Source organism: Chroicocephalus ridibundus, chromosome 11 (genome assembly GCF_963924245.1).
Source record: "Chroicocephalus ridibundus chromosome 11, bChrRid1.1, whole genome shotgun sequence".
In the NCBI taxonomy this organism is placed as follows: Eukaryota; Metazoa; Chordata; class Aves; order Charadriiformes; family Laridae; genus Chroicocephalus; species Chroicocephalus ridibundus.
The window spans coordinates 11,969,645-11,992,498 of NC_086294.1; the positions used below are offsets into that span (position 1 = coordinate 11,969,645).

Below are 22,854 nucleotides of genomic sequence, written 5' to 3' on the forward strand. Positions count from 1 at the left end.
GTGTGTTTGCTTTCCCCTAAATACAGAATTGAGATATGAAGCACATTCTTTCGAATATCAGCCCTCTCTGCGGGCTGTGGCTTCCACGTGTGCTTTCTTTAAAGGCAGATTATGGCAGGGATGGCTCAGCTGCTCCGTGCGGAAGGTGTTCATCTCCCATTGGCTGCGTTCCCTGTTTGCCTCCTCCCGTTCCCGGGTGAGCACTGGGCCCACCTGCGTCCCGCCCCTGATCCACCAGTGTTTCTGCCTCTGTGCTGCCTCCCCGCCGCCCCAAGAGATGTGTCATCTTTGGGTGTCTATGAAAACTCTGCAATGGGGCCACCCTCTTTAAGTGCTGTTTACCCCCTTGCCATCGTTGAACCTTTTCCCGTTCTGGCGTTTGCTCTATTAGCCTTCTAAAGTGTATTCTAACCTGCACCGCCCTCGTTGGGGCTTTTCAGCTTTAGAGAGGGAGTGTCCTGGGGCCACACTCAAAGTGGGCCAGGAGGGCTGCGGTCTCCTGAAGCTCTGCTGGAAAGCAAGCGTGTGTCTGGCCACTGGTGGTGTTCTGGTGAGGAGACCTCTGAGCCCCGGAGCTTCAGAGGAGATGAAGGTGAAGGGTCTCACCTCAGAGCTGGAGAGCAAGCCATGTCCATGCTGTAAGATGAAAGAGGGTCTTGAGACCTGATGTGTGCCCATGCGAGCACTCGCGGGCTGCGCCGTGTCCAGCACCACACTGATGCCTGAGACGGGTATAACAGAACCTCCGTGGACTCCGAAGCACCAGAAGAGCTGACTGACCAGAAGGTCTTTGGATGTTCAGGGAAGGGCAGCTGCGTTATGGCAGGTCGGAGGCAGCTGCCACTGGTAAGGGGGACCCCATGAGAACCCTCACACCAGCTACCCTGCTCCTGGCTGCGGGCTCTCGGTTCTATGAGCGCGTCAGAAAACTGGGAAGGGGGAGAAAACAGAACACTTCTCTGATGAGGGAAATTCTGAGCCCAGTAGCCCAGACAGTGGGCATGGCTTAGAGGGTTCAGGCAGCCTGTTCAGGCGTCCCACGCCTGGGTTTGCCCCGGTAAAATTGTTACCGTGAGTCTCCATGTTTGCAAAGTGGTTTGTGATCCTTCATGGAATGAGTCTCTGTCAGCGGAGCTCGTTGCCGAGCGCTCAGTGTCAGCGTCCTGTTGAAACCCCGCTTGCAGGAGGAAACCTCTGTAGTGGTTGCTGCGCGTTGTACCGGCTGCGTTGGCTGGGGGGGCTTGTGCCAGGGCACCAAACTGGAATAATGAGGCGGAGAATGACATCAGTGCAAGATGATAGCAAATTTTGGTCATAAGCTGAAAACAGCTGCTATACATGAGAGGAAAGCTTGCTGCTTCCAGATTTTACTCGCTTAGCTGACATTTGGGTACTTCTAATTCAGATTTTTAAAAAATCAATAGGGTTTGCTGATAAGCTAACAGATGGCTTCAGCAAGATGACCAGAAAGACAGAATGCATGGCACACTGAGCGCTTTGGCAAAACATCCATCCTGGTGTCTGTACGCCGACCCCTTTGCTGCAATAATAATTTAACAGTGATATTCATGTATTAGGGTTTCCTGGGTTTGCAGGGCAACGTCTTGAGAATACGCTGCAGCGGTCAGCACGGTCTTACCTTGCTAGAAAAGAGCCTTTGTGTTCCTGCTGAGGATAAGGATCTGGTAAACACAAAGAGCTAGGTATTGTCAGTATCTGTGAATTCGTGTTCCTGTCAGCTGTTCAGGTTTCAGCAACCAGTGATGTCACTTGGAAACTACAGGTTTTTGGAAGGTATTTGGAAACCAGACGGCTTTCTGCGTTGCTTATTCTTTATGCCCATGAATGAGAAATGCCCAGACGGTCTCGTGGCAGACCTGGGAGAGAGCCCAAGGTTTGTAGAAATCCTTAGGGATTTTAAAGGTGTTAGTGTGGAAAGGCTGGAGGACTTGATTGATGCTCAGATGCTTTTTACGAAGTCTGATTTATTTTAAGAGTATATTTTTGCAGGAGGACTTGGATTTTCTATTCTGATTTCTAAGCCCACATCAGCCATATTAAGAAGGTTTTCTGTCTTTTGCCTCTCAGCCTCTTGGCAAGAGGATGGCAATGTAAACTCTGCAGCGAGCCAAGGCACAGGGTACAGTCGGATGAGTTGTCTGGGGATGCTCCTGGCAGCGCGAGCTGCTCAGCGGCGCAGCCACGGCAGCCGGCGTGGTGTCCTGGCAGCGCGGGGGTGCGGGCACTGGGGGGGCGGTGGGTGCGGACAGGCTGCTGTCAGACCATGTCCCTTCCCAGGCGCTGCTCCTCTGATCCCCCGTAACGGCAGAAACGTCAGCATGTAACGGAGGGCTGTACCTACGTGTGCATGTGTGCATGCCAGAGGAATAGTGTAGAAAAGAACAGTAAAAAGAGAAGGAAGCTGATACAGGAAGTGATGGATTTTAGTAATTCCACAATTCGTGATAGGTTTTGTTTGCTTTGAAATTAACGCACTCTGTAGAGCATGTTTTGTCATTATTTTAAGCATCCCTACAGTGTATCTGTCCCTCCACAGGATTATTAAGGCGGCATCTTTAAATCCTTTCAGTCCCGCGTAGAGCTGTGTGCACCTTTGCTTTCCACGCGTGGCAATGCAGCCCGCCCCCGCTGACGTGTGTTCGCGTTGGTGTCTCGGATGGCGGTACCTGGTGCCAGGGGGCAGCCAGAGAAGCAGCTCCCGCTACGTCCAGGTGCCAGGAGGGGTGGTGGGCACTGGCGCGTGGCACGGCCTGTCCTGCTGCTCAGCCGGGGACGGGGCCTTCGCGGGGGCGAGAGCTGGTCCCCGCGGCCGAGGCCGTGCCACCCTGGCCAGGCAGCACCTGTGCGACTGGTCCAGGTCTCCTGCAGGGCCAGGTGCTCTGGGACTTCGTAACGCAGCTGTTAATTTTCCTCTCAAAGTGAGGATTATTTGCGCTGGTAGAGAGATTCTCTGGGTCTCGCGCTAATTTTCTTGATTAACATGCTGTTCCGCCATTACAGGTGTAATGTATAACAGCTCTATAAGGTTTTCATAGCCTGACCAATTAAAAAATGTCATTAATCCAACAGCTAACGAGTTGTGCATCTTAATACCAGAAGAGGAGTTTTGCGTTGCACGTGCACATCCCCGGCCAGCGAGAGTGTGTCGTGTGGGCCCAGGGACGCGTGCGGTGCCGCATGGGGACGTGTGCCACCCCGCGGGGTGCTGGCGGGGAGCGGGGAAGGGCAGCGCTGGGTGCAAGCACCGCCCGGGAGAAGGGGAGCAGGAGCCCAGCGCAGGGGGTCTCGCTGTGTGCACCAGCTCTCGCCTGCTGCTTTCAGCCCTTGGCCTCTGCCTTTTCTATTTCTTGCCCAGAGCTCCTGTCTAAAACCACCAGTGTTTTCTGAAGGAGGCTTTTCTGTCCTGCGAGCGGTGACTCCTGCACACCCCAGGGGACACGGCCCGTGGCTGCGGCAGTGCGGGTCCGCTCTCTGCTCCGGCGCAGCACCAGAGCGGCTCCTCGGTCCTTCCCCGTAGGATGGCATTTCCCTGGTCCCGTCAGGGTCTGGGGGTTCCTGCCCAGAGCACGGGAGGTCTTTTCTAACCCTGTGGCACATGACTATCCCGGTAGGAGGTTTGGTCCAGCCTGTCACATAGAGCGATCCCCCTGCACCTCTCCATTTCACCTCTTCTCTTCCCTCTCCGCTGCGCTCCTCGCTTGTCCCTGCATGGATGGGAGGGCAAGGGACAGCTGAGCCCCAGGATGTAGCTGCATCTCCCAGTCACAGCTCTTCCCTCCTCTCCCCATGCTTCTTGGGAGCATCGTCTACTGCTGCAGGCAGAAGGTGCAATGTGTCCCTCCTGGGGGCAGGGTAATGGCCACGCTGCGTGGCCGGAGCCCTTCATCTCCTGGGTCTCATGTTCGTAGGCAGGATGAGAGTGAGCACGTTCCTGCTCCGCGCTGGGAGAGGTCCCGGAGCTCCCTTGAGATGGCATCTCCTGCCCTTTGCTTCGCTGCACGTGCCTGTAACAATCAGCTGCGACGGGACCCTCTGAAGTCAAGACGTGTTGAGGTTAAAAAGGAGTATCTCTGTCGAGTGCCATGTAAAGTTACGGTTCTGTCTGAAAGCTGTTGTTGGCTTTCTTTTCTATTTTATTGTTCTGCGTCTGTTAATGAACCGACCCATTGCATTTCGAAGCAGCATGGTTTCTGCTGGTTGCATTCAGCTCAGGGGGAGCGTTTGATCACGGGTGCCACGTGACGGGGACAGAGCACTGCCCTGCGCACCCGGGCACTGGGGCGGTGAGAGCCGCTGCTCTCCCTGTGCCTTCATGCTGATCGCCTCCATGACATTATTCCCTCCTGAGCTCTCATTTCCAGCAGTTACAGTGAATTAAACCTTGAGAGAATGGTGGGAGAGAAGTAAATCCATTTGGGCACTCTGGAAGAGCCGCTGCAGTGGGGGATGTGCTGGGGGAGCCACCAGATGGAAGTTTCTTTCGTCTAGGTCGGTAGCACTAAATTATTCTTTGCTGTAACAAGGGCAGAGAAATTTTGAATGTGCCAGTATTTTTAGCACTTAAATCTAGGAGAGTTATTCCATTTTGGGGAAGAGCAGCAGCTGCTGCTAGCTCTGCAGCATCGCCTCGTCGCAAGGAGAAGCCGTACCCAGGCGGCAGAGCTCAGCCCGCCCCGAAGCCACCGGGAGGTCCAACTCCGAGCTGTGACTCCAGCCCAACTCCTGCAGAAAACAGGACTTGCCATGGGGCAGAGGAGTGGCCTGGCCTTTCCCAGGGCTCCGGCGTGGTGTTTTTCCACAAAGCCTGGCCTCCCTTCTCCACCACGGCCCTGGCCCGGCTGTGGTGCTGTGCCGTGCTTCGCGCTGTCGGCGAGCAATGGTGTTTCAGGGCATTTTGCTGATGATACCAAATCCTTACTGGGCTTAATGCAGTGGAATTGATTTCTGTTTGCCAGGCTATCATTCACCTCAGCAGGGAAAAATCAATGCCGATCAATCACATGTGATTTTGCATGCCATTAGATCCCAGTTTAACCTCTGCTGTCCTCTTCGCTTCCCACCCGCTCCCCCCCTGCCGTGGACCACACAGTCTGGGGGAGGATTGATGGCTGGGTTCAGCCCTGCGTGACCCTGTGAACCGCGCTTTGCCCATTCTGGTGGGACCCTGGTGATGCTTCCCTGTCCCCTCCAGCCCTGTAGCATTGCCCGGTCTTCCCTCTGCCTTTTGTGTCACTGAGGGGCCCCGAAATCCTCGGTTTGCTTCCTTGCGAACTCTTGTTCACAGGCAGGGAAGAAAGCTGCAGCCAGGACTTTGGGTGAGGTTTTTGCTCTGCCTGCTGGAGTGGAGACTGGGAGCTCTGGCCCTGCCACAGGCGGCGCTGGGGGACACGGGCTGCTCCTGCTCCCACAGCCGGTGCTGCTCTTGGAGCTGGTGGGATGTTTCATGGGAGGTGTTTCCAAGGTGCCCTGGCCATCCCCCAGAAGAGCTGAACCTGTAAAGCTTTGAAGTCCCTGAAGTGGCTGGAGGACTCCTCAGCTGCCTTCCTGCTGCAGAGGCGCCTGTTGTGTGCGCATCAGGAGGGGTTGGCCCCAGAAGAATTAATTCTCCATTTATTGCCCAGTCTGCACCCACAACAGACAGGGCCGTTGGACTGTTCACATTTGCGACTGGTGGATGGGTGGGTGGGTGGTTTGTGTTTGCTTTGGTTTTTTTCTTCTGTAAATCTGAACTTAGAAAAGTGAGAGCACGTCATGGTTCCTTTAAAATGCCTTGCAGTGTTCAAGAGTTGGTATTTTCACAACTCTCCATCAAAACTCTGCATTTAAAGCTCCGACATGCAGTGTGAATTCCTCATTGCTGACAGCATGTGAGTTTCAGAGTTATTAAAAACCCCTGCTCTCTCCCTTTTTTTTTTTTGTTTTGAGAGAGGCAGACAGAAAGGGAAACCGAAGGGATCTCTTTTGAACAGTGAAATGCATAGAGTCTCACCATTTCCTGGGCAAGGTAAGACCCACAGGCTGTCACTGAGCCAGGAGCCTCCTCGGGAGGCTGAGGATTGTGCTGCATTATTCAGTGGCAACTCGAAGGTCTGCGTCCTCCTTGAAACCCCTTTCTGAGCTCGGGGTCCACCTCCTGCCATGGGGTGGTGGGATGCGGAGACGGTGCTTCGCCCGCACCGAGACCCCGCAGAGGGGCCATGGGTGGGCTTGTGGTCGGGCTCTCCCCTGACCACACGTGGCTGTGTCTTTCATTTCCCTCTCTAAGCCCTTTAATTTTTTATGACCTCCCCGTGCTTTCTTCATCCACCTGAATGGTTTCAGATGTAGACGTTGTTCTGCAGTTAACAGGACCCGTCAGCATCCCGTTTGCTTCCCCCATGGCTGAGCAGCAGGCTTGGGGGGGACGCCGTGCAGCAGCATCCCCGTCCACCCGGCGAACCCCCTCTGCCCTCACTCTGTTCGGGGGGCTGACGGGGGGAGGAGAGACGTGTTTGTGCTGAGTTATTATCCCACACTTATCAGCATTAAACTGGATTTGACAACTCATAGCCTGGGATTTGAATGATCTAAATCCTTCTTCATTTGGCAGCCTTGTTTGCTGTTATTTATGGTGCTTCCCAATTTATTATCATCTGCAGAGTCGGAGGCTTTGTGTGCGGTGCCGTCAGCTGGGTGATTTATACAAATATTAAGAAGCTGGGGGCATCCGAATCCAAGCCGCGGTCAGGAGAGCCCTGGCAGCCGCCGGCAGGGCCGAGCGGCAGGAGCACGCCGGCCAGCAGCGAAGAGGTCAGGGCTGCGGGGAAAGGCAGAGCTCCACCCTGGAGGAATCAGGGAAGAAACTGGCCCCATGGTGTCATCTGCACAACTCCTGGGCCTGTGGGGGGATGCTGGGCCATGGGCTGCCCACTTCCCCCCCGGGAGAGGCCTGTCCCGCTGGGAGAGCAGCCAGGGGGGAGGGAGATGCAGGAATAAGTGACCAGGATCAGGCCCTGGTTGCTCTTCCTTCCTGGACTGCCAGCGCTGGCGGGTTGTCCTCAGTCACAGAAAACGTGCAGGTCTTGGGGACTGTCAGGTTTGAGGTCCAGAGCGGAGCTGCGGGGGCTGAAGTGTCCCCGCGGCTCAGCGCTGGGGAAACCTCTCGTGACGCTGCGACAGGGCTTGCCCTGAGGAAAGCTGGCGTTTGATCCTGCGGAAGGTCCAGTATCACGTTTTCAGTAGGTACGTGAAAAAGCAAAGAGAGCAATGAGAGCAAAGCTCTGCATGGTGGGAAGGAGACGGATTGTCAGGGCTGGTTTAGAGGCAAATCCTGTCTGGGTCGCCCCGCAGTGTCCCTACGGGATGGACCACAGCTGTGACCCCTGCCACAGAGCAGGGAAGCAGCGGTCAGTTCCTTGGAAAAGAAGCTGGTCAAAATTTGACAGTTTTGTTGTATTTTTGTCAACATTTTGGCAGGAACAAGAACAATCCTAAAAATGACTGAAAATTTTGCAGCTTTATTTTCTGCCTTTTTCTTTCCCAATTATTGCCACATGATGCTCTTCTCCTAGATCTTGCATGAGTGTAAATAGACGCATCCTCTTGACTTCAGCAGGGGTCCCCCATTGGTGTCTGTCCTACAAAGTGCAAAGCCACCTACTTGTCCCTTGTTTTGGGGGAGTGAAACTCTAGGGTCGTTTTATGCATGAGGGGCTGAGTACCAGCGCCTGAGCACCAGGACCTGGAGAACGTGCCAGCTCTCCAATCCCGGTGCCTGGGGCGAGTGAGCAGGCTGTAAGAGACATTTATAGGAACAGACGAGCTTTAGGGTGAAACCACGCATAGCAGCGTGGAGATGTCAGCTCTGGGTCTTGTTGGGTTGGAAACTGCGAATTTTGCAGCTGTATGACTGACTCACTTACGGATCTCAGACACAGAGTTTGCTGTTTATGACCTTCCCACTGTAGGCAATTTATAATGATGCTTACAGTAATGCTCTTCCTGCCTCTAAAGGGTTTTCTCTGCGGCTTGCAGAGAGCAAAGCTGTGCAGAAATGTTTGTGCGTCTGTCGTGGTCCTGCCCTGCGGAGGGAGGAGACGGTGCGCGGGAGGGCTGCGTGACTCTCAGGGGTGCGGAAGGCATGGGAGCAGAGGCAACCAGGGAAGACACTGTCATGCAGTGACTCACGCGTCCCCTGCTTTAGGCTGGCAGTGCTCCGGCATACCTTCTGGCAATTAGCATGAGGCTAGTGCCCGTGGCACGCTGCAAGCCCTTGAGACGAGCCTCCGCTGACATCCCTCCTGGCATCAGCATGCAGCTGGTCGGGGCAGCAGCTCAGTCCCACGGGCAGCGCACAGCAGTGGTGCCACCGCGCAGCCGGCACCCACCAGCCTGCCTGGCAACGTCACCTGGGACGCTCAGTAGTCATTGTACACACAGTGCAAGTACATTTCTGAAAAGCTAATTAAAAATCGTGGGTCATCCAGTCAAGCTCTGGATATTAAAGGTTGCTGTAACACATGTACCTCAGCTGGGAAGGGTACTGGAAGGGTACTCTTACCCACAGATGGATTTTTCCCTGGCTTTCCCTACTTTGAACCTCTTCCTGGCTTGCTGTGCGGTGAAAGCAGAGCAGAGCACTCCTTCGCAGCCCTTGTAGCCCATGGGGTCAGTCCTGCCATGCGATCTGGCAGTGTGCGGTGGGCTGCACCGTCCTGCCCCTGGTGAAATTGTTCTGTGCCAGTGGGAACGGGTCGACTTCGGAAGAAAGGGCAAAAACTCAGCACTTGTGTGCAAGGCAGGCCCTGGAAAACACCACCAGTCAGGGGGAGGCATGGGCTGTCAGGTGCTGCCCTGCGCCAGCCGTGCTGGCTGACCTGAGACGGGGGCACACAGCAGCGGGTAGAGCCCCCCGGGGGGCTGGGGGTCACCCCTCTGCCTGCGGGTTTGAGCCCGGGGATGCCCCTGCCAGGCTGATGGCTGTCCTGCTGTGCCCTGCACCTCACAGGCTGGGCCATGGGTGTCATCATGTGTGAGGTGGGGGCATGTGCTTCTGGCATGTGTGGTGGGACACGTGTGGTGACCCCATGGCATCCCCGCCAGGACAGGCAGTATCAGGGCCCTTCAGCAGGGAGCTGCTGATGATGCTGCAGCAGGCGGGATGTGCCAGGAGCAGGGATGAGGTGGCTGGGATGCTCTAGGAATGGGGATGAGGTGCCTGGGATGCTCCAGGAGCAGTTTCAAGGTGCCTGGGATGCTCCAGGAGCGGGTATGGGGCACCTGGGATGCTCCAGGAGCAGGGATGAGCTGCCTGGGATGCTCTGGGAGCGGGCACAGGGCACCTGGGCTCCTGCATGGGTGAGGAAGAGGAGAGGGGCCTCAGCGCGAGCACCTCCTGCTCTGGGTCGGGCTGTTCCGGGAATGCAGGTCTCAGCACCGACTGCAGCTCCCCTGGTTTTGTCTTCTTTCTTTTTAATAATGGGTTTGTTTTCCCATTCCTCACGGAGAGCACGCCTTCCCTCCACACCCAGAGAGGGGGAGGGGGTGTGTGTGTATTATAAATTTCCTATTTTTCTCATAAAACTGTATCGCTACGGCGGAAATCAAATCCCGTCTTCGATATTTTTAGCATGAAAGCGTGAAGGAGCGCTGATGCTGAGGGAAGGGAGGACGGGTGGGTGCCGGTGGAGGGGAGGGTCTCCATGGAAACTGTTTTCTTTAAATTCCCGCATTGGGGCACTGAGCGTGTAGGAGGTGATGAAGGAAATGAAAAAGCAAAAAAAGAGAGAAGCTTTTTTCCTTTCTGTTGTCACAAAACTGCTGTAGGAACCTTAGGAGAACCGGGCATAAATTATTGATCATTTCAATGCGAATACATGGGAATTTTAATTAATAATCACCCTGTCGTGTCTCTCAAGTGCAGTGGGTGGGGATGAGCAGGCAGCAGCCCGTGACCGACCAGCCTGTGCTGGAGGGACCCAAGTTTGTCAGGAGACATCTTTGAAAAGCATCCGATGCTGCCCTGTGCTCCTCAACCATAACCTCCTCCATTTCACCCCGCGGGGGTGTTTTCCTGCGCGATGCCAGACTCTTGTTACTACCCAGAGATGTCAAGGAGAAGAGCCAGAGCCCAGCCCATGGGTGCCGGGGCGTGACGCTCCTGCTGGCGGTGGTGGGGCTTGGGTTGGGTTGAATATTTCTGCTCATGAGATGGTTTTTTAATTGTTAGTTTTTCTTAAGGTAAGCTCTGTCATAATCCTTGTCTGAAATCCTGGTGGTGGCATGAGCAAACGGTGGGTGCGGGAGGTTCTGTGGCCCTGCATCCCCCTTCCCGCAGGTGCGGAACCAACAGGTGATGGGGCCGGGGTGGCTGGAGCATCCTTGTGGTGCCCGGCTCCGGTGTTGCAGACAGCTCTGCTGACAAGGTGATGCATTAGGGAGCAAGTGCCCTCTGAAAAATGTCTCACTGCAGTACAGAACGTTATTTTTAATTCATTGAAAAGTGAATGACCTAAAACTAGCAGCTGGTGATGGAGATTAAATAGTGCAAAACAGTTAAATTTTCAACTGAGGAGTTTTAGAAGGAAAGGTGCACATTAACGCTGCCTGGCCGTGGCCTCTGCAGTTCCTAGGCTGCTGCTGCAGCTTCTGTTCCGAGTCCGTCCCTGGTGTGTTCTCCACGTATCACCTCTACTGACACTGGCTCGGCCGACGACATCGCCGTGACACTCACCAGAGTGGAGGTCACCCACTATGGGAATGAGAACCTCTGCTTGAACAGGGGCTTGGCGCAACCTGCTGAGCCAGGTTTGGTTCCAAACACAAAGCTTCTTAGTGCTTGAGCATGTTTGATTTTGGCTGTGGCATCTGTCTGCAGCTGTGGATGCTGTTACCTGTGAGAACGGGACACGGCTTTTGGCTTAACTTTTCATGGATATGTTTTTTCTTATATTTGTTAGAGCCAACGTCCTTTCCTTGAAATTGCAAATTGGTTTCTGATTCTGCAGGACCCTGAAATGCTGTAGCAAGTCTGGCAGGGCGGTGGCAGCAGCATGGCTGGGATTTGCCCTGTCCAGGTGTTCTTTGCCAACCTTTAACAGATGTTTAAAAATACCTGTCCTGCCCTTTGGGAGGCATTGGCTGAATGTGGTGAGTGTAGGAAGGGAACTGTATCAGGTGGGTGTTTTGCTCACCGACGTTTTGCTAATTTAATTTCTGAGGTTCTAGCTTCAGTGCAGGCTCTTTGCAAAGGTTTCCCTCGTGCAAAGGGCTCTGCGGGTCCTTGCTATTCCAGCCCATCAGTCAAGCGAATCCAAGGTTAAAGAACTGGGTGGGTACGGGAGAGATTTGTTTTCCATGGTGATGCTTGTTTAACAGCAGTGTCAAAAACGTGTCTGTACTGTGGGAGCCGGTTGTTGATCTCCTTTTCTGTTCTGCCCAAACGAAGTAACCTAGCGGTGTATTGAGGCTTAGTTCGGGAGCCGTGCAGGGGGGGAAGCACCTTGCAGACAGCACGGGGAAGTCGCGGGTGCCGCGGGGGGTGCCTGGTTGCCTCCAGTCCGCATTGGATGCGAAATGGGGACCCAGAGACCAGAGGCGTCATGGTGTCTGATGCATTCCCGGAATAAACCTATCGGCAGAGGGGCGATCTCTTAAAAGGGCTTTTAAAGAGTGTGCAAGAACAGCAGAAGCAACGAAGAAGTGTGTGTAGATTATATTGCCTAAGGAAAACGGGCAAAAAAACCCCTGAATGACTTCCATGACCTGTTTTCCCGGTTGCTAAATGGGAATGGTATCTAACCAATAGCTCACGCCCAGCCAAGAGAGGAGGAACAGGTGATCTGAAGAAGTTCAAAATCCATTCAGTGACTTTAATCCAGAAGACTGAAATCCCTCCCAGACACTGTCCATGCCCAGCGCTGCAGTCGGCTCTGCCACAGGTAGCCTGGCCCTTCTCTGGTGTAAGCAGGAGCAGAGCTTGGTCCTCCTGCATCGCTTTTCAGCCTTTTTTTTAACCTTAGTAGGAAATGGTTGAAACCTTTCTGGCAGCCTTTGCTGCCCACAGAGGCTGTCTGAGGCAAAAGGGCTCCATGCGAGGGAATAAAGTGCTTCGCCGCAGAGCTTTCCAGCCCAGTGCCACCCAGTCCAGCCGCCGGCTCCCCCTTTCCGCTGGCTTGGCAGGACGGGGTGTCACCGGCACCTCTTGGGTGTTGCTGCTGCAGCTCCATCTCCGTCTGCAGTGAAATTGTCTCCCTAAATCTGTTCACAGCAGCCAAGTGTTGTAAATGAATTAAGATGAACTTCAGGATGCATTTGCGTGTCGCTACAAATGTGCTTCATGCTGGAGAGGTGGGACAATATGGGGAAGATCCGCGAGTATTAATGGGAGCAGCCCGGAGCTCATCACTCACCTGCTTGCAGCCATCTGGATTGTCACAGTGCCGCAGACGTGGCTCCTTGCAGGCGGTCGGGGACAGAGAGGATCCAGTGCGTGAGCGGGGAGCCCCCTGAAAGGCAGCGCGGTGGGCAGTGTGGATAAATCGGGGCTGCTCCCCTGTCCTGCGTTTCTCCGTGCTGGAGGGCTGCTTCCCCACAACCCCCCTCATGGGCAGCAGACGGGTGAAGCCTGAGTGAACTGAGGCCCGGCAGCGCCGTCTGCCCGGTTGGTGCTGAGCTCGGGGCAACGCTACGGGGTACGGTGCAGTGGTGTGCGGTGCAGTGGTGTGCAGTGCAGCGGTGTGTGCCGGTGAGCAGTGGTGTGTGCTGGTGTGTAACGGTGTGTGCTGGTGAGCAGAGCTGTGCCGGTGAGCCACGGTGTGTGCCGATGTATAACGGTGTGTGCTGGTGAGCAGAGCTGTGCCGGTGAGCCACGGTGTGTGCCGATGTATAACGGTGTGTGCTGGTGAGCCGTGCTGTGCCAGTGAGCAGTGGTGTGTGCCAGTGTGTAATGGTGTGTGCCAGTGAGCAGCAGTGTGCCAGTGAGCAGCAGTGTGCCGGTGAGCCCACGGTGTGTGCCGGTGAGCCACGGTGTGCGCCAGGGAGTATCGGTGTGTGCCAGTGAGCAGGGGTGAGTGCTGGTGAGCAGCGATGTGCCAGTGAGCCATGGTGTGTGCTGGTGAGAGCCCCTCACCGCCGGGACAGGGGGGCTGCCTGGGCGCTGCGTGCCGTGGTGGCGGTTCTGACTCCCAAACCCTCTAGAGCCACTCACCTGGCTCAGACTCCATTCCAGGGTGGAGGGGGGTGTTTCGGGGGAGCCCTTGGCTGTGGAAGGGCCCCTGAGATGCCTCCTGTGGGAGACACTGCGGCGCAGGGCGTGTGTTTGGTGGATGCCATCTCGGCTGGTGTCCTGGAAGATGGAGACCATCAGAAGCGTTCCCAGCAGCTGCGAAAGTCTGTGCCGGTCTCTGAATCTGGGTCGATGGCCTTTTCTTCCTTGTCTTTTCTAATCTGCTGTGATAGATTTCTAATATGTGTCTGAGAGCGATAGAAATCATGGGTGGGAGAAGGGACAATTCAGGTTATGTGTCCTAGATGCTTTCTCTGCTGGCACATGACAGAGCTGATAATCAAGAGAAATCATGGCGGTGCTCGGGGGGCTCCGAGGGTGCCGGTGCCCTGAGGCGCAGCCGGTTTTTGCAGAGGGGTCTGGCCCCTCCCAGGGCTGCGGAGGTTGCAGCCAGGGCCCGCGCAGCCCTGTGGAGTGCAGAAATGAGAAGGAAAAGAAATGCAAATCCTGTCAGTCATCATGGCAGGAGCGAGCTGGCTGTTATCATAGCTAAGTGCTGTTCATCGCAAAATCAGTCTTGCACCAACACTGGGGCTCCAAGGCCACCTTCCTTCCTCCCTGGCCCCGTGCTGGCGGAGAGCTGCACTCCAGGCAGTGGGCGAACACCAGTTGGGCAGTAATTGCCGTGGAATTAACCTCTGACATTCTTCTAAAAATAGGCCTAATAAATCCAATCATTAGCGGCTCTCCTGCTTGCTTTGCCTCAAGGGTAAACACTGTAGATTAAAGCATTTACAAGTCACAGGTCCATGAGTGTTTCCTCGCTTCTCCGTGTCACTGCAGCCGAGCACCAGTCCCTGCCCGGCGGGGTTTGCCCCCGGTGGTGGCACTTGGGTTTGTGGGAAGGGGAGCGGTGCGGCATGGGGGCTGTTGGGGTGACGGAGGGCTGGAAGGCGTCGCTTTAATTTACCTTGATAGACGATGGGAGATTCAGCAACGGGCCGAGGAAACTGGCAGAATTGGTGCGGTCTCGGGTGGGTTCGGGTGGAGAATACGAAGGTGTTTTCACCCGTCCACTCCCTCTCCACCAGGGGGGACGGCAAATCGATCATGTCACCCAAAGTGGTGGGGGCAGCTCCTCCGGGTGCAAGGGGAGCATGCAGTGCCTTTCCATACCATGCTGTGCCATACCGTACTATACCATACCATACCATACCGTGCCGTGCCGCCCAGCCCTGCGCCCCCACTGCCGGGCGTTCAGCACAATTCAGGTTATGTGTGCTGCGTTCAGCACAGGCACAGCGCGGAGATGGAAATAGCCCTGAATTCGGCCGTCGGGGCGCAGGCCAGGGGCAAGGGGGCAGGACTGTCGTGGTTCATGACAGCAAAGTTCCAAAATGCTGTGGCCATTGTTATTATAGACAATAGAAAAACGGAGATTTATGGAGATCCCACAGGGGTTGAAGCGCTGACAAGGCATGTAGCTGTACAGGGAATGGTGCTTTCTAGATGCCTGTGAAAGCCAATCTGCCATTACTTAAATTGTCTTTGTCTTCTTCTTTCCAGCTGACATCATCTCTACAGTAGAATTCAACCACACTGGAGAATTACTAGCAACAGGGGACAAGGGGGGCCGTGTTGTAATATTTCAGCGTGAGCAGGAGGTAAGTGTCAGTGAATGCAAAATGCCCATTTTATCCTTTTAAGAAAAGCTTCCTGCTGTTCCCTAATCCGTATGTGTCACTCCTAACCTCAGGTCTCTCCTGGCAGACTCCAGTCTGAAAAGCGACTATTAACATAAGCAGGACCAGATTTCATCTTGTAAAACGCCTTCCAAAACCACGTTGCATTTCCTGCTCCTTTTGCTCTGGTTGCAGCTCTCTACAGCCAGGTGTAACTTGGATCAGGCCGGTGCATTTGAGCGTGCTGTGGGTGTCCATCTCATAGACCCCCCCAAAAAAAACACCCCAATACCCTTTTTGACACTGCCAAAATGTCTGGAAAGCGTAGATGGATGAAACAATTACGTTTCCCTTCCAGACACATTTCCGAAGCCGTCCCGGTTAGCTGGTCTGGCACGGTCGGTCTGGCACGGCACATGCGGCATTGCACGGTCTGAGCCGTTGGGAGCCATCCTCCCCCGTGGGTGTGTTTGCTGACGGTGGAAGGGATGAGTCAGGCCTGGCCATGAAAAATGTCATGGTCCAATGACGGTTTTAAATTTTTCTCAAAGTTACTGCCTCAAAATTATTTCTATATAAGCTGGAGAGAAGCGATCGGTTAAAGGTTACACTCATAGACACTTCATCAACCTTTCCAGCAGGATTTCATTTCTCATTTCTCTCTCATTTTATTATTCTAGTGCTTTTCTTGAACTTTAAGCTTCCTAACGTCTCACCGGGTGTATTCCGTTCAGCTCCTGCTTTGGAGCAGGACTGCGCTCCATGGGACAAGGTGGCTTCATTGCCCCAAATGCATTGTTTGCGTGCGGGAAGTTCATCTCCACGACAGTTCTCATTTAATTACCTCAGCCCCATTCGGAGCCTGGTGCTGGGTTCACTGTGTGGGATTTGCAGACCCACGATACCTTACGCATCTGAGCCATGGCGCAGCGTCCATGCCTGCAGAGATCGCGTCCTTTCCACGGATGCTTTACTCTTTCTTTACATTTGAGCACCTGCGGGGCAAACGCTGCTTCCCTGTGCCGGCGACACAGTGCCAGTGGCTCCCCCGGGGCTGGTTCTGGTGCCCAGCAGGGGCTGGTGCTTGGTCCCAGCCGTTCTCCAGGGACAGCAGCACAGCAGGCTCCGTTCCTGCTCTGTTCCTGCTCCGTTACGGCTCTGTTCCCACTGAGCACTCCGGCGTGTGGGAGCTGCCGTGCCAGGAGAGGCCGTGCCTTGGCCTCCAGACCTGTGCTGCGTCACCGCGACCAGGCGCTCACCATCACTTGACAAACCGTAGAGAACCACAGGGTCAGCAAGAAAGTGTTCTGTGGCTCTCTGAGCCTCACACTCCTCTGTTCTCCTTCCTGCAGAGCAAAAACCAGCCCCATCGCAGGGGAGAGTACAATGTCTACAGCACCTTCCAGAGCCACGAGCCGGAGTTCGATTACCTGAAGAGTTTGGAGATAGAGGAGAAGATCAATAAGATACGATGGCTCCCGCAGCAAAACGCAGCCTATTTCCTGCTCTCCACCAACGGTACGTGGCCGTGGGCAGCCGGGCAAGCACCGTCCCACCGCCTCCATCCCCGGGCCCCAAGAGCCGGGCAGGGCCTGCTCTGTAGTGTTGCTTTGGGAAAAATGTACGTTAAAAAATGTCAAGTCTCTTCAGGGTGACAGGGGTGTCATGGGCGAGCAGGAACCTGGCCAGAACTGTCTGGCAGAGCTCGGTTCCAGTGCAACAGGTTTTGTCCTTATTCACGGCATCCATTCCCTGCAAGGGAGGGAATCTTTTCCCCCTGCTGACAACTTATATTTTTATTTTTTGGATCTTGGGAACTCTTTTTTTTTTTTAAACTCTTTTTTTTTTAGGAAAAAAAAAAGAAAAACTGCACCTGATTTGTTTCAATTTGCAGCTGCGTTCAGCTCAGCAGTTCCATGTTATGTTCAGATAAATATCAGGAGGATCCAGGAATATTACTTGGGATGAATGGGACCTTAAGATGGATGTGACTTAATTACTTCAGGGGAAAAGGAGGGGTCTAATTATCTTCCATAACCAACTTATTTTGTATTATAGAATTGACTCTATTGATCATTGTAATAAAATTCAAAGACTTATTAAACTCATTTGGGGGGAGAATCATTGAAATGCAATGAAGATTAATTATAGAGCATAATGTTCTGTTAATTGAGTTTTTAAATAGTTTTTTGATTAACAGGGATATTATCTTTCCATTTGGGATGGTGCTTCATATGCTAGCAGGTTATCAAAATTATTCTTTTAGAAATATTCCCGTGTTATGCTGTTTCTTTTTGTTGTTACTGTTAAACTAACATTATATATAGAAGCCCCCTGAAGTAAAGCGGGTTAATAAAAACAAAATTAATGGCACTCTGTTGGAATTGCCGTGTAAAGGAGAAAATGAAGACGGATGATATGGTTGTATATGAAACCTGGTGGAAGTGATGATAAACTACTGACAGAGTCTCTGCCAGGAGCGAGGAAAGAAAACACCATTATTCAGAGTACACCCATGTGTTCTGGGGCTCCTTCCCTGGGGGCTCAGGGCACGGGGCAGGTGGGAGCCCAGAGGGGCTGGGAGCTGCGGGGACAGGTCGGAGCTGCTTTCAGACCTGGTAAATGCTGAGCTCTGCACAGCGTCTGGATGGGGAAGGTCAGGATGACTTGGATGAGTTACAGGCACCGTTCCACCTGCTTCGGGGAGCTGCCGGGGAGGTTCCCTCTGCCCCGGCTTTTCTCCCTCGCAGCTTCCATTGCTGGAACCCCCACTCGCCCACTGCCCTGCTCCACGTGTTCCACGCGGGGTTTCTGCATGAGCCCCACTGGGGTCAAAATGATTTACCTTGTGGCATCTTGTGAGCTTTAAAGCCGTGCAGAGCTCCCAGCGCCTGCTGCCGGCGCAGGAGCTGCTGACGCTGCCACCCCAGCACCTGCAGGGTGACACCCAGCTGGAGCCACCCCCGGGCGTCCCTGTCCCTCCTGTCGTGGTCCCTGAGGGGCTGCAGGGCTGGCAGTGCCTTGGGGCTGGGGGTCAGCAGGGATGGCCGGGGGTGTTCAAAGAGGAGGAGAAATAGAGCAAACAGCGGGGGCCGAGTTAGGAGAGCTGCTGCATCCTCGGTATTTAGCACCTTCCCAATTACTAGAAGCTAAACTAATTTGGAAATTAGGCTTGAAAAGTGACCGGTGGCCCCTGGATAACTGCCCTATGAGCTAGAACATGTAGGAGGGAAAAATCTTATATGGGAGTCATCTCTCAGCTGGTTTCCAGTGGGTGGGCAGGTGTGGGGAAGGGGTGTGTGTCCCTGTCTGTGCATGAGTGTGTGACACACACACGTTGGTGGCAGGGAGGAGCGGAGCGGCCATGTGTGGCGCTGGCTCATTGCCGGGATGTCGTGTTCAGCCTCCCTGTGCCACCCGAGCTGCCCTGTCCCTCTGCCAGCACCTGGGTAATTTGTCCCATCACTCGATATATCAAATACCAACGTTCAAGGCATGACCTGAGGCTCTGAGCCCTGGGAAATCCCTTCTCCTATTATTTCTCCATTAATCCAATAGTGCTGTTGTTCAACCGTCTCCTTACCGCTGGTATAAACACGCCGGCAGTTGTCCGGCAGGAACAGAAAACCCAGAGCTCTGGGGATAAAGAGCTGTGGTGACAGCTACATCTTCTGTACCCACTTCCAGCAAGCTGCAGGAGGGGACGCAGCAGACTTTTCCCTGTTAAACCGTCCAGCGTGGCCTCGATGTGTCGGTCAGCGGGCAGAGGGGGAGCAGCCGGGTGTAACGCTCTCCTCTCCTGCCCCCAGATAAGACTGTGAAGCTATGGAAGGTCAGCGAGCGGGACAAGAGGCCAGAGGGATACAATCTCAAGGATGAGGATGGCCGTCTCCGAGACCCCTCCATGATCACCATGCTGCGGGTGAGTGTGGGCAGTCCCAGACTGTCAAGGAGCCTTTCTGTTCAGGGTCTGGGATTAAAATTGCTGCTGGTGTCACCTGCGTGCTGCAGTACTGGTAGTGCTGGCTTGATGTGCCAGGTCGATGTCGGAGGGCAGGAGCATGCGCCTTGTTTTGGAGGCCCGTACTTTGGCTGATGTGTGAGCACGGGAGCGGAGGAGGGAGCTGGTGCCGGAACGGTGCCTGGGCTATGCCGGCTCTGGGCAGCTGTGCTGTGAAGCACTGCGTTTCGTCTCATGTCGGTACCCCGGTGCTGCTGCTGCGCCGCCCAGCACACCCATCCTGGCGAGGAGGCAGTTAATGAGCCCTCCCTTCCTAGTGCATTCGCAAGCGCAACTTCTGCTTTGGGAGCATAAAGACTTCTCTAAATGAGTTTTCCTCCCAGCCTAAGGAGATTAAAACCGGCCTCCCAAATAAAATGCAAACACCTAAGGCTATGTTTTCCATGGACTGCGAGGGGGATGGATGCACAGACCCCATTAAAGCAGCGGCCCCTGGGAGTGTGTGGCAAGGGGAGGCACGAGGCACGGCAGCACCCGGCTGCTGGGCATCACTCTGCCACCCGGGCAGCTGCCGCACCTGGCCGCGCTGCCCTGGGGTTAGTGTTCATGATATTTCATCTGCATGTAAAGAGCCAGCTCTGGCCCGAGGCTGTGCGCGCCCTGTTAATTCGATCAGAGCTCACCCTGTGCCCCAGGGAGCTCCGGCAGCGGGTACAGGCAGCTGTACAGGTGGTACAGGCAGCGGGTACAGGCAGTGCTGGAGACCCGTCGCGTGTGGGCTCCAGCAGCGAGCGGGGTGCCCCTCTGCAAACGGGGAGAAGCCGTGCTCCCCTCTGCTTGATGCTAGAGCAGAAACAGAGAGTAACTCCTTTAACCCATAGTCCGAGAAATGCTAAGTATGCAGGAATTTTGTCATGACATTAATCAGACTTGACCAGCTTGTAATTTATTAACACCCTGTCAGAATTTGCATTTTGAGTACTTGGGGTTTTTATATTTATATATATAAAATTGTTCCTATGATTACCCTTGGCTCACTTTTATGGCTTACAGTTCCATTGCAGATGAAGCCATTGAGAACCCGACAGGTAGTTAATTCTCGTCTCCGAACTGAGTTGCTCCTGGTGGCTGGCAGGCATTTTTCTTTACAGAGCAAGAAAACATTTTATTTCATGTATATATGTATCTGCTGTCATGTTTCAGGCAGCATTTTCAGCCTAATACGCTGTTACCTAGACAGCCGTTGGAGGAGTTTGCTGGGAATGGGGATGTCGGAGCTGGGGTTATCAGCCCTCTGCCCGGCTGGGAGGCAGCGTGAAGGGGCGGAACTCCAGTTAGTCCTTCCTTCTCTGGCCAAAAGCACTGGGAAAGCCCTGGGCTTGCTGAGGAACTGCGGTCGCCGTTTTGCCTAGATCTGCTGTCTCAGTGCCTGTGCCGAGCTCTGCTGCAGGCAGCTGTAGGCATCGGTCCCGTGCCCAGGGGCCTCCTGGGCACCCCAAAACACTGCTGGGAGCCCCACAAAACAGCAAACGCAAGGTCAGCATTCAAAGGGGAGCGATTTTTGAATATTGATTTATTTTTATTTCTAGTGTATTCTTTAAGAACATTGAATTTCTGGGGGCAGTGAAGTGAGTCAAGAGTCCAGGATAAAAGTAATGCATTTTTCTTTTCTTTTCCAACACAAACTGTATTAAAAGTGCCATCAGTGTAACTTCTTCAGCAAAATAATTCATCATGGGAACAGAGTTTCGGTGTTTCAAAGTGAAACTTTTTAACCTTTTGAAAATGCATTTCTATCTGTTGGGTTGACCTGGCTATCAGCTCTGTGGGTGCCACCGTGTCCGTCTCACCTGCAGTGGCCACCGGCCGGTCCATCCCACGCTGCCAGGTATGGGGAGCACGGGGGGATGTGTGCTGCAGCTCTGTCTGCCCGGACCTGCTGGTGGATTCCCCCTTGCCTGGGCAAGGGGAGGTCACGAGGAGCATGGCAGGTGGCCCTGGGCAAGGAGAGGCCACAAGGAATGCGGCGGGTGGCCCTGGGCAAAGGGAGGCCAGGAGAAGCGCAGCGGGTGGCCCTGGCCCCCTGGCACTGTGTCCTGTCCTGCACGCGGTGCCAGCTCTGCCGCCCTCGCATCGGCTTTCAGTGCTGTGTGTGCCCAGGGAGTAACGCCATGGTTCAGCTGCTCCTTCCCTTACCTGTGCCAGAGACACTGGGGTGGGGGTACAGTCAGCCCTGGTGTTTGCCTGGGGGTGGGTGCAGGGGGTGCCACAGCGCCGAGCCGGCGGGTCGGGCTCCCACCCCCCTGTGCTCCCCTGGCTGGTCCCGCTGCGCTGGGGGGCAGTGGCCGCCAGTCGATCGGGGCCTGCGGTGCAGGTAATGATGCCTCGGCAGGGCGCATGGGCGATGTGGTAATGAAAATAAATAAATAATCGTTGCGCTTATCTTCGCTATTGATTGCTGGCGTGAGCTGATTGTGTTTGACCGCGTCCTGGCGCTTCAGTTGCCAGCCGCAGGGCTAAGTGGAGCCGAAAATCAGCCCGTGTGTTTTTGCAAGCGCTCGACCTGAAGTTGCACCATGCAGCCCATCCGTCACTGCCGGTGCCCAGCGGGGTGTCCCCGAGGAGGGGCAGGGACGCAGAGATGCCGACAGCGTGGCTGATGCGATTCCAGCCCTGGGCTGTGCGGTGCCGGGGAGTTCCTGAGGATGTGGGCCAGCCCTGAGCGTGCGGGGGCCGTGTGCGGGGTTGGGGCAGCGAGCCACCCACTGGGCATCCGCCTGCCCCTGCCCTGCTGGCCCCCACGGCAGCAGTCACTGGAGTTTGTCAGGGAAGGAGGGGATTCTGACTTTTTTCCCCTGTAGAAAGTCGTACTGAAATGTCTGAGAACTGGATGCTATTTATTGCAGTCCACCGTCTGCTTCGAAAGTTTCAGCCTTCGTTTTACTTTCGGTCCATTTATTCCCGGGAGCAGCTTGATGCTGCGTGGCTGGAGGAGTTGCTACCCGGGTGTCTCCCGCTGCGCTGTGAGATACAGCTCCTGCTTCACAGCAGCGGCAAGAGGTAAAACACGGTGTAAGTGCTCAGCATTACGGTTATTAGTATCTGCCTGCGCAACGCCTGCTGTCTTCCGCCAGCCCCAGTTTGATCTAACGTTTTGATGATTTTGCTTAGACAGATATTTACACAGTAGTAACCATTTTGCTGCAGCCTTATGTATCTTTGACGTTTAATTGTCCTGTGATGCTCGCGCTTTGGAGTAAAGCCACATCCATCCACAGTTTAACTTTTGGCCACAGACAAGTGAAAAAGGGTTTTAAAACCGCCTTGCTGCAATCATCTCTTAGCCATTTGTCATAACGGTTTAAATGTACTTAATGCGCTTTGTTCTCTGAGGAATTTCTAACCCACATAGTGCAAAAGGAATATTTAACTCTGCTCAGACAGTAAAGGAGGCCTTTTGCTGTCATTAGAAGAGCTGTGCTTATTTGGATAGCCCCCAGTCTAATTGCTACAGCCCTTCAGCCTCATTTCACAGCCTCCGCGAGCTCTCGAGTGCTGCTCGGTGTACAGCCGTACCTACGCCGAGGGATGTGTGCAAGAAATAATTAACATAAATAATATCCAGGGCTTAAATCTTTTTAAACAGAGGATGTGTTTGCTTTGATGGTGCACAGCGGCAGTCAGACTGCGGTGAAACACCGGCGTGCATCCTCCCGCCGGTGCCGTCCCTGCCGGAGGCGGTGGACCCAGGTGCTGTGCACGGCCGGAGGCCGATGCTGCTTCTGATGAGCAAAACTGGGAGAACGCGTCAGGGAGAGGCGGCTCCTGGGCTTCCCTTCTCCATAGAGAGGGTCTGATCTGCATGTTGTTTGTCTGAAGAGAAGCAGCAGCAGCCAGCTGTGCTGCCGGTGCTGCCTTGGCCCGTGGCGCCAGGGCTCCAAGCGCCACAGGACCGCGCTCCTGCCTCCCCGACATGCCGGGTGGGG

At 54.5% G+C, this 22,854-nt stretch overlaps 1 protein-coding gene across 3 annotated transcripts in view; it reads left to right on the forward strand.

The window, feature by feature from the left end:
* The window catches only part of PPP2R2B (protein phosphatase 2 regulatory subunit Bbeta), a 99,802-nt gene that overhangs the window by 57,439 nt on the left and 19,509 nt on the right, over nt 1-22,854 (forward strand). For all 3 annotated transcript variants that reach the window (XM_063348814.1, XM_063348815.1, XM_063348816.1), the window contains 3 exons: nt 14,792-14,889; nt 16,260-16,425; nt 18,717-18,829. In XM_063348814.1, the coding sequence (XP_063204884.1) occupies nt 14,792-14,889; nt 16,260-16,425; nt 18,717-18,829 (377 nt within the window). The remainder of the gene's footprint in view (nt 1-14,791; nt 14,890-16,259; nt 16,426-18,716; nt 18,830-22,854) is intronic.